This window comes from Sparus aurata, chromosome 3 (genome assembly GCF_900880675.1).
Source record: "Sparus aurata chromosome 3, fSpaAur1.1, whole genome shotgun sequence".
NCBI classification, from domain to species: Eukaryota; Metazoa; Chordata; class Actinopteri; order Spariformes; family Sparidae; genus Sparus; species Sparus aurata.
In genome coordinates this window covers 28,326,395-28,343,442 of record NC_044189.1, presented here as the reverse complement: position 1 = coordinate 28,343,442, position 17,048 = coordinate 28,326,395, and the positions used below count along the sequence as shown (strand labels likewise).

Sequence of the window (17,048 nt, the reverse complement as noted above, 5' to 3'; positions counted from 1 at the left end):
TGAGAGAATGCTGACTGTTGGTAGGACTGGTAAAGTGCTGTACACTGTAAATGTGGTCTATTTATAAGAACCAGCATTGCTGATGAGAATCTTTCTGACGTGACTCAGGCAAAAGAATGTTCACAGGTGAGTCATGTTTTATAGTTTTATGTTACATTTAGTCACACTCGCCAACTCACTGTCATGTGGTGTTCACCCAGGAGTTTAAACAACAGGTGACGAAACATTGGGGATAATGTTAGTACACTACATGTTCAACAAAATATATAAACAAAGGTCTAGCTGCTTTGGACATTTTTTAATACAGAGATGTTGCATACTATGTCTTCAATCCTTTCAGCTCCGTGCTATTTTCTGAGTGTGACGTGAACAGAGACAGACATTCATTAATAATGATGAATCATGTGATTTGTATACACAGGAACCCATTTGTTTGAAAATCACTTTATTGACACTTGTCTCTTGTTTCCTCCTGTACCGTTTGTAGTGGGAAATAGCTTCATCAGAACTGCATGTCAGGATGTGGAAAAACTTCAGCAACACCCTGAGCCGACTCCTTACCCAGAATTGACCTCGGTAAGGTGTTGGTGACTTGGCAGGTGTGTGAAGGCGAGAGAGGAGCAGAGTAGGCAACAGAGTGGAAAATGCCCTCCAATTTGGAACTGTCTGAAAGTGTGTAGCGTTATTATTCAAACATCATGTTCCCTCTCTCGATTTCTGATATATACCAGTTATTTCTCACATAACCTGGCCCTTAGCATGCATCAGTTACAACAGGGTGTAGTGAGAATAATAAAAAAAAATCAAGTAGAACTCACAAGAATCACATCTGAAAAAGCACACTACGGGAGTATGAAGACCTTCCTCTCACATGTACATTAGGTAACCTGTGTCTAATAGTTAATCACCTTGACCAAATAAGTACATATTGTCTTTATTTTGCTTCCCTGTGGACAAATTAAGTATTTTGAATTGAATTGAATTCCCCAGAAAATAAACCATCAGGCAAACACTCAATGACAAATTGATCTCACCAACGATACACATAAATGCTTCCTCCGACCGAAAGAGAGAAGAGTGTAATCAGTCATTTTAGGTCACGCAGGCTCACAGAGGAGCTGACATGCACACTTTTGTGTTGCAGGCATGCATTAAACGAGCTAACCGGTTCGATTGGTTCAACTCTTGTGAGGAGGCGGGGTCAAAACAGAGACTAAGGGTGTAATGTTCGAGTATAAGAGAAACGGCTATGTGAACAATTCTGATTAACCCCAGTGCATGTTTACCAACCTACAGCACAGACAGTTAGACAAGCATCCGTCCCGCCAAAGCTGGACATAAAGCTTAGTCTTCTGGGCTGTTGTTTTTCAAATGCCACAGAAAACATATAAATGAGCCACGATGAACATGGACATTGTACCTATATCGAGCCAAATCATGCATACAGCATCCTGCTCCCAAGAAGGACTCACTAGAGCACCACATGTGTATTTATTCACAGCTGGAAATAGTCCCCTAACACAGTTCCCTCCAGTTCCACTAACATTTGCTAAACACCACAGTGTCCAGCTGTTTAAGGAAAATGCTGAGTCTTTTTAAAAACTGAGACTAAATGTTTGTGAGCTGCTGTTAAAGATTTAGGAGACGTGGGATTTGTTTACGATAAGAAAATGATAAAGAAATGCCAGGAGCAGAACCTGCGACTCTGCTGTGGCTTAGGAGTTTGGTTGATTTGATGCTCCAGCAGCTCCTGCGCCTTGTGTTTTCTCTCCTCTCCGTCACCCGCTTTCTCCCTCTCTCATGTCTCACATCTCCTCTTTTCCTCGCCATCTTTTCCTCCCGAGGCTCCTGTGTCGGAAGTGGCACGTTGACTTCCACGTGAAAGCTCTTCTATTCGCTGGGCTGCCTGCCTGCCTGGCATCCACTCTGTGAACCACGTCTGCATGGTCTCACTGGCAGTCTTCTTATCCCGCCCTCCCTCTCTGTCTCTCCCTGTACACGTCTCTCTAACACTCTCTGTCTCCCTCCACAGCAGCCGGATCAATCACACACCGGCCCGGTCGGAGGGAAGAGAGACAAAGAGAGATAGAGATTGAAGAGGAGAGAGTGGTGGGCTTCCCTAAAGTCCGCCGCTGCTGATCATTCGGTCAGCTTCGATTGGTAACAGAGCATTTGGCTCTAACCTGTCCGTAAGAGGATCCACAGTGCATTTGTGTGTGGCAATTACACAACAATTTCCTTGAGGAAAGCCAATCGCTGACCGCTTATACCACGCTACTCAATTATGTAAGATAACAAAGGGCCTTCCTCTCTGCTGCTCTTCTGTTCTGTGCAATTAGAAGCGGGCTGGCTTGTTATTTTAGATTTGTAAAAGTGCGACTTGTCAGATTCACCGTCGAAGAGGTAAATGTTAGAATTCAGGGCTGGCAGGCTATTTTAAGATATTGCTTCCACACAGATTTCTTGTCCTTTTTTCAAAAATCTGTCGTTAATGTAATAATGAAACACTACAAGGTCAAATTAACAGGGTTTCGCACCCTGCCGTAGCCACTTTCCACCGTGCATATGCCTCCTGTCCTCACTGCAGCCAAAGCCTCCCAATCAATCCTTGAACTGCTCGGGTTCTCTAAAAACGCACGGCTGCATACAATACACCAAGGCCCGAGCTTCTGTCAAGGCTAGGTTACCCTAGCAACAAGTTACGTAGCAGCAGTCTGGGCAAAGGAGCCACCTCAGAGGAGAGGACGATGCCTGGGAGTGGAGGGGGAGACTGGGAGGGATGTTTTAGCAAAAACAAGAAGTCTCGAATGGATTACACTTTTCTTTTTTGCTTGAATAGATGATGGCAGTCAAGGAGGCACAAATGCACCTTACGCAGTAGTAGAGCCATAGCCGAGTATTCAATAAATAATGCTTTCTTTGTTACATAATGTGCGGACCACAGAATCAGATAGCAAACATAATGTATTTCACCCGAGTGCTTTGCTGTGGTTGTGTCTGCAGACAGACAAAGAGCCCTTGGGTGTGTGGGATGGTCTCATCTCCTGTCAGCAGGGATGCTGGGACACAGCCAGACTACCAGCCCGTTCGATCACAAAGGTTCACTCATGGCTCACAAACACACTCTGTTGCGACACCTCCCCCCTTCATTGTTAACCTCCACCTCCTCAGGTTAGGGGCAGCATTGGCGACGATTCTGCCAAAAACTGTTTTGTAAAAAGTGTCCAGTTCCGTCGAATCACTCCCTGCTGCCGACCGAGCAGCCAGACAACGCTGGGTGTGTCCAAGTCAGAGTCCTCACTTGGTTAAGAAATTGAATGTGGTGTGCAGGAATGTGAACCCCGAACGTACAGATCATGATTTTTGTTGCAACAGTTGTGTAATTCAAGGTATCCGTGTGAAAATTATCGTAAAAAAAATGGTATTTTAGCCATTTTCTTTGTATCAGACATAACAAAGAAATTCACCCGTCAGTGGAAGCGTGATGTGGGTTGAATGATAATTTAGTGTATGTCTCCATCTGCTGCACGCCTGCGGGAACTGCTGCATTATGTAACAGGAGCGTACATGCATGGCTTTTCTGGAAAGAGCAGAAGGAGTGCATGTCTTGCCTTGTGCTCTCTTCGAGAACTCTCCAACGCTCTTACTTTATACTTGAGAAGATGTAAAAAATGATTGGTTGCCATTTCAAGCGCCGTTACAAGAGATGGTGCCTGTAATAAGATGGAACACAGCTTGGTAGTGCTCTGCAGAAAATGTAGTGTGTGTGTGTGTGTGTGTAGTTTGTTAAATCTGGCAAGAGCTTAAAACATCAGATCAAGCCACCGAACAACCCGCATTATTGTAATACCTACATATTCTATCACAACAAATCTGGTTTCTCTCTTGTATTTACCCATGTGGTCAATCCGCAACTATCTATAACATATGGAATCTGTAAATTATTGCAGAAAGGCTGTGTCTTTAAAACATTCCAAGAATAACTTAAATGAATGACAGCGTTTGTCATGCTGCCTCCTCGTGACTCCAGTCCTGTACATTTTATTCATTTAAAGAAATGTGTCTTGGGGGCAAAATGCAAAGGATTCGTCCTCTGGGGAACACACAGCGATATTTTTCAATTACATTTTTAAAACATCAGTGATGCTACAAAGCTCTTGCTCCTTATGAAGTCTTATAAACACATTCATCAGATCATAATCTGACTCTGAAAGAACATTTGAAATATTTTGGTTATGATTTTTCTTGATTTACCTGATGATCATGGATTCATTCATTTCAGTTAGAAATTACGAAAGTTTGAGGACCTTTACACTGACAGTGTGCCAGATTTCTTCTTCGCTACTGTGAAATGTGAAACATTTGGCCCGATGCCGGTGCTTTGGCCTGACCTGGTTGCATTACAGCAAAGGTCACGTCTTTCTTGAGGACACATTTTAGACTTCACACAGCTCGCTCTGGAGACATAAAAAGCTTTAGACAACTTTTTCATGTCTTAAATACACTGACGATTTGCATAATCATCAGAATCCCCTTTAAGTTTGCCTTGAGCTGACATGTCTGTCTGCTTTCCCTGCCATGAAGTATCTTCTTAGCGTGCAGAAGTCAACAAAATGATTTCCCCACGGTGTCAGCTGTTATAATGTATCTGGGGATTCATCAGCTATTGGTCCATGTGTAGTAGATAAAGTATGTCAACAACCATGCTAGCAGCTGTGGGACATTGGTGCTTTCTAATGTCAATATGTTAACATGCACACAATGACTGTGCTAAGATGCTGGTATTTAGCTGGTACTATTTACCATCATTTTCTTTGATTAGCATGTTAGCATGCTAATATTTGCTCTAAATCAGCTCTAAACAGAGTGCAGCTAAGGTTGATGGCAATTGCATTACTACTGCTGGTATTCAGTAGATCAAAGTATTGGACAAGATTTAAGCTAACTGTTGGCTTTCATGAAAAGTCAGCCAATCAACACTGTCCATGGGCTTTATTCCCTGGGGAACATTCATTCATGTCTGTACTCATGTCAATGGCCATCCATTCAATAATTATTGAGCTTCTTTAGTCTCGACCACAGTAATGTACTGACCTTGCCCTCCACGGAGCCAGTGTGGCACTAACACTAAATTATATGAAAATCACTTAAAGCTCCACTGTGTGGCATTTAGGGGAATTCAGGTAGATCCATTTGCAAAATGTAACATATTCCTAATTATGTTTGTCATGAGTGTAAAAACCCCTGACATGAAGGACTGTGGGGTTTTTTTATATCTTGTATATCTACAGAAATATCTATCTGAAAAGAGAAGGTCCTCTTCCCACCTGCATCTGCAGCAAGAACATGAAGGAAGCTGATCTTCCAGATCTGGTTTGTGCAGAGTTCACAGGCTGGTTGGGTCATAGAAAAGACACAAAACTACATTTTGATGTTCATAAATAATGTAGCCCAGGGCTTTGTGTTATGCAGAACTTATAATAGAAGATAATAAAGTAATATCACAAGGCTCCATAGTCTGACAAGAGGGAATTGAGAATGGGAATTCTGCTCATGTCACCTGCAGTGAATACACAGTTTTTGTACCCTTACACAATAAAAGTCCTAGACATAATTGTAAACACTGTGCAATTGCTTACCTGGGAGTGAATTCAAATTTTAAAAAACAAAACAACATTTAACTAACATGCAACTTGATAAAATAGCTGACAATATCATCAGTAGTATATCATCATAGAAGGAAAGTGAAGGGGAGGCGAATATTTATGATTGTTGATTTTGCATATGTGTATCCTCTGCCGCCAAGAAATGGGTGCGTTTTGTTCTGCATGGCAAGTCCACCATGTTGCACCACCATGTTTCCATAGTAGCCCAGAATGGACAAAACAAACCCTGAGAAGGCCCGTCACAGCCACTTTAGGGAAGGGTGAGGCAAGGGGTGTTCAGCTGGTTGCAATCTGCAAACACTAGCAATGGCAGCTTTGCATAGAAATGACACTCTTGAACACGCAGATGTATATGTAAAGCTTGTGGGTTTAATGGCGATTTTCACCACCAGATAGAATCAACACATGGGATTCAATCCAGCTAAGTAAAATATATGCACCACTTAAGAGATCAGGACACTACAAAATACACCTCTGATTCATCAAGCCCCCAAAAAGTGTTGATCATACAGCTTCAGAAAGACCGTGAACACTTCTCATCAGCATTAGTAGTAGAACAGCATCAAAAACAGAGGCTGGGCAGCAGCACATCAGGCTTTCCTGTTGCATTTGTGAAACACATCCACATAAAGACACAGCCACCGGCAAAACATCTTCAAATATAGACAATTACAGAACATCATTTCTTCTCTGGGTACAATGATAATCATACAAGCAGCATGTATGACACAGGGTTATACTACAATACAGTATATACAGTAGAAGTGAGTGGTTAGCTGACAAACATGGACTCTCGCTGTGCTTCTCTCTCTCCCCATCTTGCATCCTATTCACAACTCTGCTCATGTGTTGATGAGTGTGAACAGACTTTTCTCCTTGCTGGCATTTTCGGCACCCGAAACACATTGTGGCGGTGGTGTTGCTTGCTGCTCGCTCCCGCGGCCAATTCACGGGCATATGCTGCCGTCGCTGGAAGGAGCACGTGCAAGGAGCCTCGTCACAGAAAAAAAAAGCCCTGCTGAGGTTGACGCAAAACTGACCGCCTTTCCTGACAGAGTAGGACCTGCAGATGCATTCCTGCAGAATGTTACAAAAGTGTTTGTTTTTTTTCTTTTCATTTACAGTTCAAGCAGGAAAGAGGTGTCATGATACCCCCTATTAAAACTGAGGAAATATCATTAGCCCCAAAATAGTCAATAACAGTACTTCACAGAGAAAGAACACAACACAGATTTTGGGTTGTGAACTGCCACTAGGCACATTTTCAGAGGTTTGGAAAAATTACTTTTAAAAGCAGCCTCGAGCGAAAAAAAACAAAAGGAAATCTCTGACTTTTCTAAATATTATAATGGAGCAGTGTGAACACCGCTGGCAGTGGGACACTATCCTCTAAAGGAATGTCTCTGAAAGATACAGACGGCTCTTCCACTCATCGCCTCGCACCGTGTGGACGCTTAAAAAAAAGAAATGGATCAAATCCCTGGTTGTTGTTGCTAAGATCAAAACAGTCTGGTGACGTGGGGTAAAAACTGTACATTTTACAATGTGGGTACACTGTACAACAGCCTCAGATTTGAAAACATACAGTAGATCGCACACATTTAGTGTAAAAGCAGAAGTGAGCGAGACAACACAAAGACTTCCCGTTTTTCTTAAAACCACTGATTTCTTATGTCGCATGAGCCGTTTTGCATCCAGTTGGGTTCAAAAAGCTTCAAGCCACTAAATGCTGCTACCACACTCCCTCCTACTATTGTCAATTTAAATAACACAACCACTAGCATACAAAAATCAGCAGGAAATGCAAGGTAATGGTACAGTCTGACTTGGAGTTCCTATTTTTTTCTTAAATAAATCATAAAAAAATAGTGTAAAGTATACAATCTGTCATGGTCCCTTTGATTCTTAGTGTAGTGTCTGAAGTGAGTGTATAACACGCACACACACACTCATCGGTTCATAACTAAGTGACGTCTCAGTGCCAAACAGTCCTAAGCTCCTGGCTCCAGTCCTGCGGGAGTCGGTCCGTCACTCTCCCTCCGCGGCTCAGCTGCTTCGCAAACAGGCTGACTCTCCACAGATAATCACTCTTTCTCCCACAGGTCGTCCTCTATCTCGCCCCTCATCCCGTCTCTCAGGTTATCTTCGCAGGTCTCCGGGGAGGTACATAAACAAGTCCCTACGATCCCTCTTTCCCCTCTGAGCTCTCCGGCAGCGCTGGAGGCTCCTCCGCCGTGGGTGACTGGGCCCCTCCCGGACCATCTGCGCGCAAACCCAAAAAGCCACCATAAGAAATGTGTTGCAGTCACTTTCAAAGTCAAAAAAGGAAGACAAAAGAAAGAATCAGGCTGCCCAAAGCTATTCTTGATCGATGGCGATGACTTCGATGAATTGACACTACATGCTGAGGCCTTTGAGTCATGTTATGGCTCCTGTGAAAAACTGCTGCAAAGTCAGATTCTAATCCACTTAGAGCAGCACAGCACTAACCGTTTTAAAAATCAAGTGTGTTTCTAAGCTCGGGCTATTTTGGGGGAAATGCATGGTGTCCAGAACTCTAGGATCAGGGGGAACTACGTGTGCGCATGCTTACTTTAACTGTTGGTAATAAATACATTGAGTGTGCGTGTAACAGAACCTCCCAGTTTACAGTCTGCAACACGTGGTGCACAGAGATGTCCGGACAGAACGAGATTGAGCAAAGCTAGTATTGTGCTTGTACGTGTATTTTTTGGAGCATTCGAGGCAAATTGCGTCATTACATTTGATTTAGCAGCAAGCTTATTGGTTTGCTACCCGTGTTGCCAAAAATACTCTGCCCAACTGTCCAACAGTGGTCTAAATTTGGCACGCCTAGTAGGCACACTGTTGCCAGAGTCGTGATAAATGACTTGGGAAGATTCTGGAAGGGAATCAGCAAGTTAAACCCAATTCCTGAATTCCCAAAGTGTGAATCCTAGCCCAAATCTGTCCCAAATGTGTGTTATGGGAGCTCCTTCTCAACCGTAAGTCTTAAGTCCCAAATTGTTGCCATATATTGACCAGAGCTGGGCGAGGGGACTAAACACCAAACGCTGCCAAGTGTGCTACCTGGCTCAGCTAGCAGTGTCAGGCCTGTGTTGAGTTTGAAGTGACACTACAACATGTCCGGTAAGATCATTTCCAAGTGTGTCCAATCGTATTTTCTTAGTCAAGATTTAAACTATTGAAACATATACAGCATGTCCCATGAAAAGATACGGTATTTAAAAGATAGACCAAAGTTCATGGCAGGCAATCTCTCGTGCAGTAAAGCACTCAGAGTCAAGATTGAAGAGAAGCATGATGTCAGAAAAACAAGTTTGAATCTGCATTTTGCTCAGTGTTGTAATAATGAAAAAGAAAGCATCGGGCGCTTCACCTTTGAGGGATAGCTCTGCCAGCTTAAGAGGCAGGTCACCAGGGTTTACACCCGCCGGAGAGCCCAGGATGTCAGGAAGGGCATTTCTTCTCCCCGAGCGCCCCGAGGAGGCAAAGTCCAACACTGGCTCTACTTCCGTCATGTCAGAACACCCCTACAATAAAAAAAGAAAAGAAAAAAGGGTATTAGTTCACTTCAAGCGGCAATTCTCGAACGCTCAAACTCAATAAACCAACCCCTTACTTTTTACAAAGTAAAAAACTGCAATGTGTGTTATGAACAGCATATATTTTGCAATACATTCCGTTAAAACAATCTTTCAGTATAAACAGGCTATACGATTAATCTTTAATCTTAAATCTTAAAGCGCAATGTACCCAAAAAAATGAAATATATTTATATGTGTGTGTGTGTGATCATCATTAATTGAATATATTTCAATGTAAATAAGAGTGAGCTGTGATAAAAAGGTTCCGCAGATTTGTTTTTATTGCCATCAAATTAGCATGTGTGCTTTTGTCTCATTAGCACGTAGCCTATGGGGGAAAAACCTGTAGGCTTACATTACTTAGGTAATTCTACATTTTAAATGATCTAGCAAGTCTACTATTTTTCCCCTCATAATGTTAATGAAACTTTAATGATATTACTTTTCAAGTGACTTATATGATTGATGTGATTTTGAGTAATACAAAGCACGGCGTTGGCCATTTATCTCGACACATCTCAAACAAAATGTACCTATTCCGTTTAGTGATTTGAGCATCAAGAGAAAAGATTCATCATTGAAGCGGAGGATGTGTCTGTCTGGTCTCATGGCAACCAGCAGCTGGGGAGCCAGCTCTAGGCTACACTGGTGACAGGCGGAATTACATCCCTTGTCACACACACACACACACACACAGAAGCACAGCACACACACAAATACAGCAAGCCGCTGTTGCCATGGCAACAATACAGAAAAAGCACCACTGGCAGGTAAACACATGACTCAAACCCATTCTCTCACTGTCTCACTTTCTCTCCCCAGTCTCCCTCTTTTGTTGTGTTGCCTCCCTTTAAATAACCCCACCATTCTGTGGAGAAGAAGCCCATTTCCCATTGCTCTCGTCCAACAAAGGAATGACATGCGAGGTAATGCGTACTTGCAGCTATACACTCACACACTCATGCAAGCTTGCGCACACACTCGCGATCTAGATCTCAAAGAAAAAGGGCCACAGGTTGGCCATCTGTTAGCCTCAAGCGCTATTGTAGCTGAGCCGTTAAGCTCGTACGAGACATTGTAGTGAATTGAGGCCTTTTTTTTTTTTTTTACTAATAGTTCCATGTACATAAACAGGTTTCCTGCAACACTTTCAGATAATCACATGATGTTAACCAAGACTATGACTCTGCACATCCAGGGAGGAATGGGTAATCACAATGAAATTGTAGCTTTTGTGTGGTTTTGTTTGATTAAATATGAGAGGTGTAGCATTTTTGAACCTCAATATATCATCAATTTATTTGATTACCACAAATAATTAATGACGGCAGAAAGGATGTCATGGTTTCAAAATGTATGACATCACCCAGAGAGCTTATGTCCCCCCCTTCCCCTCCCCCCCAGTAGCATCCTTGGCTTTACTATACAGGACAAATTCTACTAACTCATGCAGCGATGATTTATAGATGTCAAAATGCTGTTGTATATTTAATGTTGTGCCCTGTTGTCCAGCCTTTGTCGTGGCAAAGCTTTAAATACATAGGTCAAAAATCCTCACAGCGCAACCAGTTAATTCAGTTAATTGTTCAGTTTTCCTTAAGGGTTTCCCTTTCATTATAAGGCTTAGGCGCAGCTCCCGAGCAGTTTTAGGCACAGTTTAGTCAACCAAATTAATGTAAAATCAATATTAAAAAAAAATCTAACAAAAAGGAACTAATAGTTGTAGGTGGTCCCCAGTGGATTTCTTCAGCCAGCCATTTGTTTGTTGATCATTTATTATCTGCTCTCATTTTTTCTCAAATTTCTGCACACAGATAATAATAATGGTCTGTGAAATGATTAGGTGATGTGAAATTGTGAGTCTTTTGCTGAAAAATGTAAGACACTGGATATGTTTAGTTTTTATACTTCTAGACATAAAGGTTGAAATGGTGTTTTATAGACTCCTCTACACTGCCAAAATAAAAATTCAGAGGGAAACATACTTAAGACTTTATTGACACATTTATTATTTCTTTTATTTTCATTTTTTCTTTTCCAAACATCGGTGGCTTTTGCTCATTTTTTTCCATTTTTTCATTAGCAACATTAGCAACAGCAGGTGAATTCCATTCACCTGTTTTTATGCACTATTTTAATTTGAACACAGACCAAAAAAAAAAAAAACCTGAATGGATATAGTTGTTCTAACAATATAAGCCAAATGTGGCAAAGTGTAACAGAAATAGACGAGGTTCGCCCGGAGCCTTTTTAATTGAGACATCTCGTCATCTACAGTTCGTCACATTGTCATGAACTAGAACCTGCAGTGTTTATAGACTTATGGACAATAATGAAGGTCATTTATACATTTTCAGGCTTTCAGCGCAACTATCTTTTGTGCGTGCAACAGAAACCTTTAACTGAATGAACCACTACATCTATGAACCTTTTAGATAAATACCGACAAAATTTCATCTTTAGGATTCAGGAACACAAGGACAAAAAAAACTTGGTTTTAATCTTGCACTTGTACCCATGTACATGAATTCTATGGATGTCTGCTGTAACACTGGGTTGACCACAAACTGTTTATCTCAACTTGCCAGCTCCTACTTTTCACAGAACAGTTGGTGGAAGTCATAACAAGTTGGATGGACAATGCAACTTTGGAACTCCACACTTGTTGGAGTGGAAAGCATGGCTTGTATTATGAATTTAAACAGATTACTATGGATATTTTTTTCTACTTTTAAGTAGATTTAAAATTTCATATCTAAAGAGATAAGCCTTATCCACCATGATTATGCTTTCAGTTGCGTGGACTATGAACTGCCTCGATGTTGCTGTACACCCGGATTTCACATAAAACACAAAGGACGTGGCCTCAGTGGGCTCTGCAACCGCTCTAATATCAGGTCTTTGAATTGAATTGCTGAACTATTATAGCTGCAATACTTAACTTGGCCTTTCAGCTGGATCTCGGTGTAGGCTTCCCGGGCAGCCTTCTCTGCCCTGCATGACAAAGCTGCTCTTTGTCCTGGATCAATGGCAACGGTTCAACTGAAAGTCTAACAATAGGAGTCTAATCAGGGCTAAGCAGCAGGAATAACATCACACAGCACATCTCTCCTTCCTGCTTCAGTCCAACTGACAGCATTATCAAGCAGAGCCACTGATAATCAATGAATAGCGTGGATTTGTCGGTTAATCTGGATAATTAAAACTGCCGCGGACGCTGGCTGAAATTGCGACTTGCTGTAATGTCAGGTCTATATTGACATTCTGTTGAATACCTGAGACAAGCAGACGGGTCATCTGCCGTGGATGTGACAGCTCTCCAGTCGGATGGGGGAGGATTTTCTTCTGCAGCTTTAGAGGTTTTAGTCTGTCAAAGCTTGAGTGGAAGATGCTGTGTCCAAAGCTAAATTTTTTTATTTGATTTATCATTTTTTTCTGCTTTGGGATTTTTTGCGAAATATGAGGTTCCAAAGCTGACGCTGAAACTAGGGATAGACTGATTATTGGCCCTGGTCGACTGTCAGCCAGTAGTCAGAAAGCAATATTGGTCGACCCCTAACAGAAACCCTTACCCTGGTACTAATGTGCACTTACTGTAAATGGGAAATGTGGGCGCACCAGCGCATCAGTGTGAAAAGTAGAACATGTCATTTTAACAGTGGCTTAAACTTTTAACTCAAACTATAATTTCATTATACCCCAATAATGTTTTAAGCTTATTAATTTATTTGACTTTGTCAAGCACTTAAACGTCAACAATTTGTAACTTTATTTTTTAGACAGTTAAGGTTATAGCCATTTCTTGTTGCATATGGTGTTATGTAAGTTAATACAAATATTTATCTGCACCTTCATTTCCATCTACAATCATTTACATAGTGCAGCACAGCATTACCTTGAATAACATTAGTATCCCTGTGTTTGGACGTTGCTGGAAACAGATGTGAAAATGCAAGTGCACATCTCATTTAAATAGATCAGCGGTCTGGCCATTTTAAGACATGTTAATTAAGGAATGGTACATATTTCATCTTTCAATCAAATCAGCGTCACTAATAGCATACACTGTTAGTCCGGCACCTGTTGAGAACATCTGTTTGGTTACTTTCAATAAGTTATCGGATTAAACATTTAACAGACAGTGACCCATCATATGAACAGGTTATTTTAGCTGATAATCCAACAACAGTTTACGTGGGATTATCTTGTCAACGAAATTGACCTAGATACTGCAAAGCCTGTGCCGGGCTCACTCCGAGAAAGGAACAAGCTGCAGGTGCGTTACACAACAGGGTGGAGTTATTAAAGCCTTCTGACAGAGGACCTGTCGGAGGTCAAGGGTTGTTTACAGAGGTCGTTCAAAGGTGCCAAGTAAAAAAAAAAAAAAAAAAAAAAAAAAAAAAAGAGGACAGAGAGGCTTTGTTCCCTCTTTTTTTCAACACTACACACATGTGACAGCTCTGCAATTTAGAGGAAGCTAATTAATGGTGCAAATCGCTACCTGGGCTATTTCTAAACACAGTGACGTCTGATAATGTAGCAGCAAATTATACAGTGCGCACTTGAAACATGCTCTGCCGTGCAGGGCCACTGTGTAAATAATCACGTTGCTGAAATGATCCTCGAATATCTTGTCGGTTATTTCCAAATGAAAAAAAGGCCCCATTCAGCCTCGTCTTCAGCAGGTCTGTTGTATCTCTGAACTTAAGCAGCCCATCACAGCGGCGCAGGGTATTGTCTCCGAACAAACCTAACAGTGCTCTCAATGCCGCTGAAAGCAGCTCTATTCAGAAGACAGCCTTCCTGGCCTTTTTAAGAGAGCGCCTGTTTTTCTAAATGGAAATACTTGTCTCAGGGTAGAATGGAGGCTTTCAGCACCATGGACAGAGCGAGAGAAAGGGAGCAGGAGCGACAAGCTGGAGGAGATGCTGAGAGCTCGATAACGTGGACTCAGCGCAACCTTGGAACCAACACGGACATGTTGCACCTTCTGTTGTGCGTGGAAAAATGTCATCACCAAACTCAATTCAAGAACCTGGCAGATAAACACTCCTTTGTTGCCAACAAATAAAAACACATCTTGTTGATCTTGACTGAGGACCCTTTTTGAACAAACAGTCTGGATCCAGTCCTCAATTCAGCACGACTAATACCCCGAGAAGCTCTTATATCACTGAAGCTTCAATTTTTAGAAGTGGTTAGGTAATCATTCCAACAAACATCTGCCACCGAAAATCTGTGTAGAGCAGCAGCCATGCACTTGAGTTCACCAGCAGCTCTCCATCATTTTCCTATAGACTTAGATAAGTGGAATTTGTACAGTTTGGTAGGATATTTTATAATTTGGCCATGGTATTGTTACAAATAGTAAAATGCTGACAAATATACAACTCTTAGCACCTACAGTACTGTACACCACAGTGACATGTCTTCCAGTACATGACATTGAGCCAAACACTTCTGTTTTCTCTCATCTTTGCTATCGTTGTCCGAACAGAAGATTCCATACAGTAACTCTGCCTGAATACAGAATGCATTTGGTAAAATAAAAACTAAATCAGAGAGTTTCTGATCAAAGAGTAAGATACAACAATACAAATCTGAACAACCACTGCCAGCTTTTGATACTTGGCAGAACATTTTTTGTTTGACCAAAAATAGTATCGAGGTTCAATTCCTAGCCCTTAGAACTGTTCTTCAGGAAGTGCTATATTATATTTTATTATTATATTAGCCTAACAGTCTTGATTTATTGTAAATCAGTTGTTGGTGCTTTTTGTTAATCCTGCATTAATAGATCTTTTTGGCCACTTTGGGGTAGCACAACAATCTGTAAATATAACATTGACATATTATCAGTTGTTAGCTGATAATAAGTAATAAGCAGTTATTATTTACGTGTCCACCAGACACAGAGCAACATTAGCATTTTTTGGAGTAGAGTTTTATGTCCGGCTGAATGTCATTTCAATATTCTCCCTGCTTTTATCTCTGTTCTGGTCTCCACCAACTGTCTCTTCAACCATTAAATGCATTATTATGTTCACCAGCTAACTGTTGACGTTGTCTGTCTGTTGTATGGTGCTGAGCACATAGTAAACAGTTTACCAGAACAGTGCAGTCATTTTTGACATTATACCAAAACAATGAGCTGAAAGACACTCAAACGCACTGTAAACCTGAGAGACACTTAAATCAGGTCAGACATTTTTATTTTTTTTTTTTTTTGTCACCACAAGTATTACTGTCTAATACTCGTAGCCGTAATAGACAGTAAAACAGTTTTGTATACAATTTTATATACACATATACACACACACACATACACACACACACATATATATATATATATATATATATATATATATATATATATATATATATATATATATATATATACATATACATATACATAAATATATACACCTTTCAGTTGTACAAAATAAGCTTTTAAGAATCCACCTGTTGTACAAAAAAATGCGTGAAAGAAGATGTTTGAAAATGTCATGGCCATTACAGTCAGTGGGTATGTCAGAATTAATGTCACAAGTTTCCCGCATTTCTCTTCTCCCCGAGTCATTGCAGACGCTTGGAAACAGCATTGTGTTTAGCAATGAACCAGGACAAAGTGCTGAGAAAACCACTCTCTAAGTGGGTCAAGAAAACACCTATGTCTCACTCACAAGCCTCAGGATTACATTTTTTAAGATGCCAAATACTGGAAGTGATTTGCAGAATCTCAGGCACTCTCCACTTTTGCTGGAGTGAAAATGTATTAGAATGTCACACCAGGGAAATATACTGAAATTTTGACCACCACTACATGTAAGGTGTGCATATAATCTGATTATCAAGAGCTTGGGGGGAAACATCTCACTAGGGTTACACTGGTAGCCCATTGTTTGCACACAGATTTGCTCTTGTACAGTTTTTAAATCAGCTTTTACTGTTGTACATCACTGTCTTAATTTCAAAGCTGAACATCATAACATCATAAGTTCTCTGGAGGAACTGTTGAACCTTAGAACATGAAGGCTGGTCCTTAAATGCACAGTATGTATTCTCAGCTGATGGGGGTCCCTCAATCAAAACAGTTCAAACAGACAGAATTTGACAATGTTGTGAACTAGAGAGGGATCATGGGAGTTGTTTGTCTTTGCTGTTACAACAGCCAGCATTGCCAATCATAATCTACCTGATGTGACACAGGCAGGTCTGTTCATGAATGAGGTAACGTAACTAAGTTTTGTTTACGTTACGTTAAGTCACATTTGCCGAATTCTTCCTCACTCTCTGACTCCCCCGAAAGTTATACATTTTTGGAAGCATGTGGGATAATATGAGTACACAACTCAACATAATGTACAACACAGGTCTGGTTGGTTACTGACATTTGAAATGTTGCTTACCATCTTCAGCCTCAAATAATCTACACTCAAAGGTCACTATTTTTGAATCCTTGAGGCCTTTCGACTGTATCTCGTCTCTATCTTCATGAAATGGAAATGAAGAACTCCCCATGTAAAACCACCTTGTGATGGAAATTCTGTACTTCAGTCACCTGATGTCACAAAGCAAGTTTCATTCAGGGAAGAGGGCAGTGCAATACGTTCAAATGTTCTAGAAAAAAAATGCAAAAGCTTGCAAGTAAAGTGTAGAATAGTGTAGAATATCTCAAGCAAAATCAAAACTTAATTTGTCTTTGTTTTGGTAGCGGTTTGGTAACGCTCTCTTCAGAATTTTCAAGGGAGTTTTGTAGGAGAAAAAAACTGTC

General features: G+C 41.0%; 1 protein-coding gene across 2 annotated transcripts in view; it reads right to left on the bottom strand.

Annotated features, from left to right (window-relative positions):
- Positions 1 to 6,015: 6,015 nt before the first annotated feature.
- pkib (protein kinase (cAMP-dependent, catalytic) inhibitor beta) overlaps positions 6,016 to 17,048 on the bottom strand; it is a 28,389-nt gene continuing 17,356 nt past the window's right edge. For both annotated transcript variants that reach the window (XM_030412751.1, XM_030412750.1), the window contains exons 2-3: positions 9,067 to 9,220; positions 6,016 to 7,928 (exon numbers count right to left, since the gene is read on the bottom strand). In XM_030412751.1, coding sequence (XP_030268611.1) covers positions 7,846 to 7,928; positions 9,067 to 9,208 — 225 coding nt within the window. In that variant the 5' untranslated portion in view covers positions 9,209 to 9,220 and the 3' untranslated portion in view covers positions 6,016 to 7,845. The remainder of the gene's footprint in view (positions 7,929 to 9,066; positions 9,221 to 17,048) is intronic.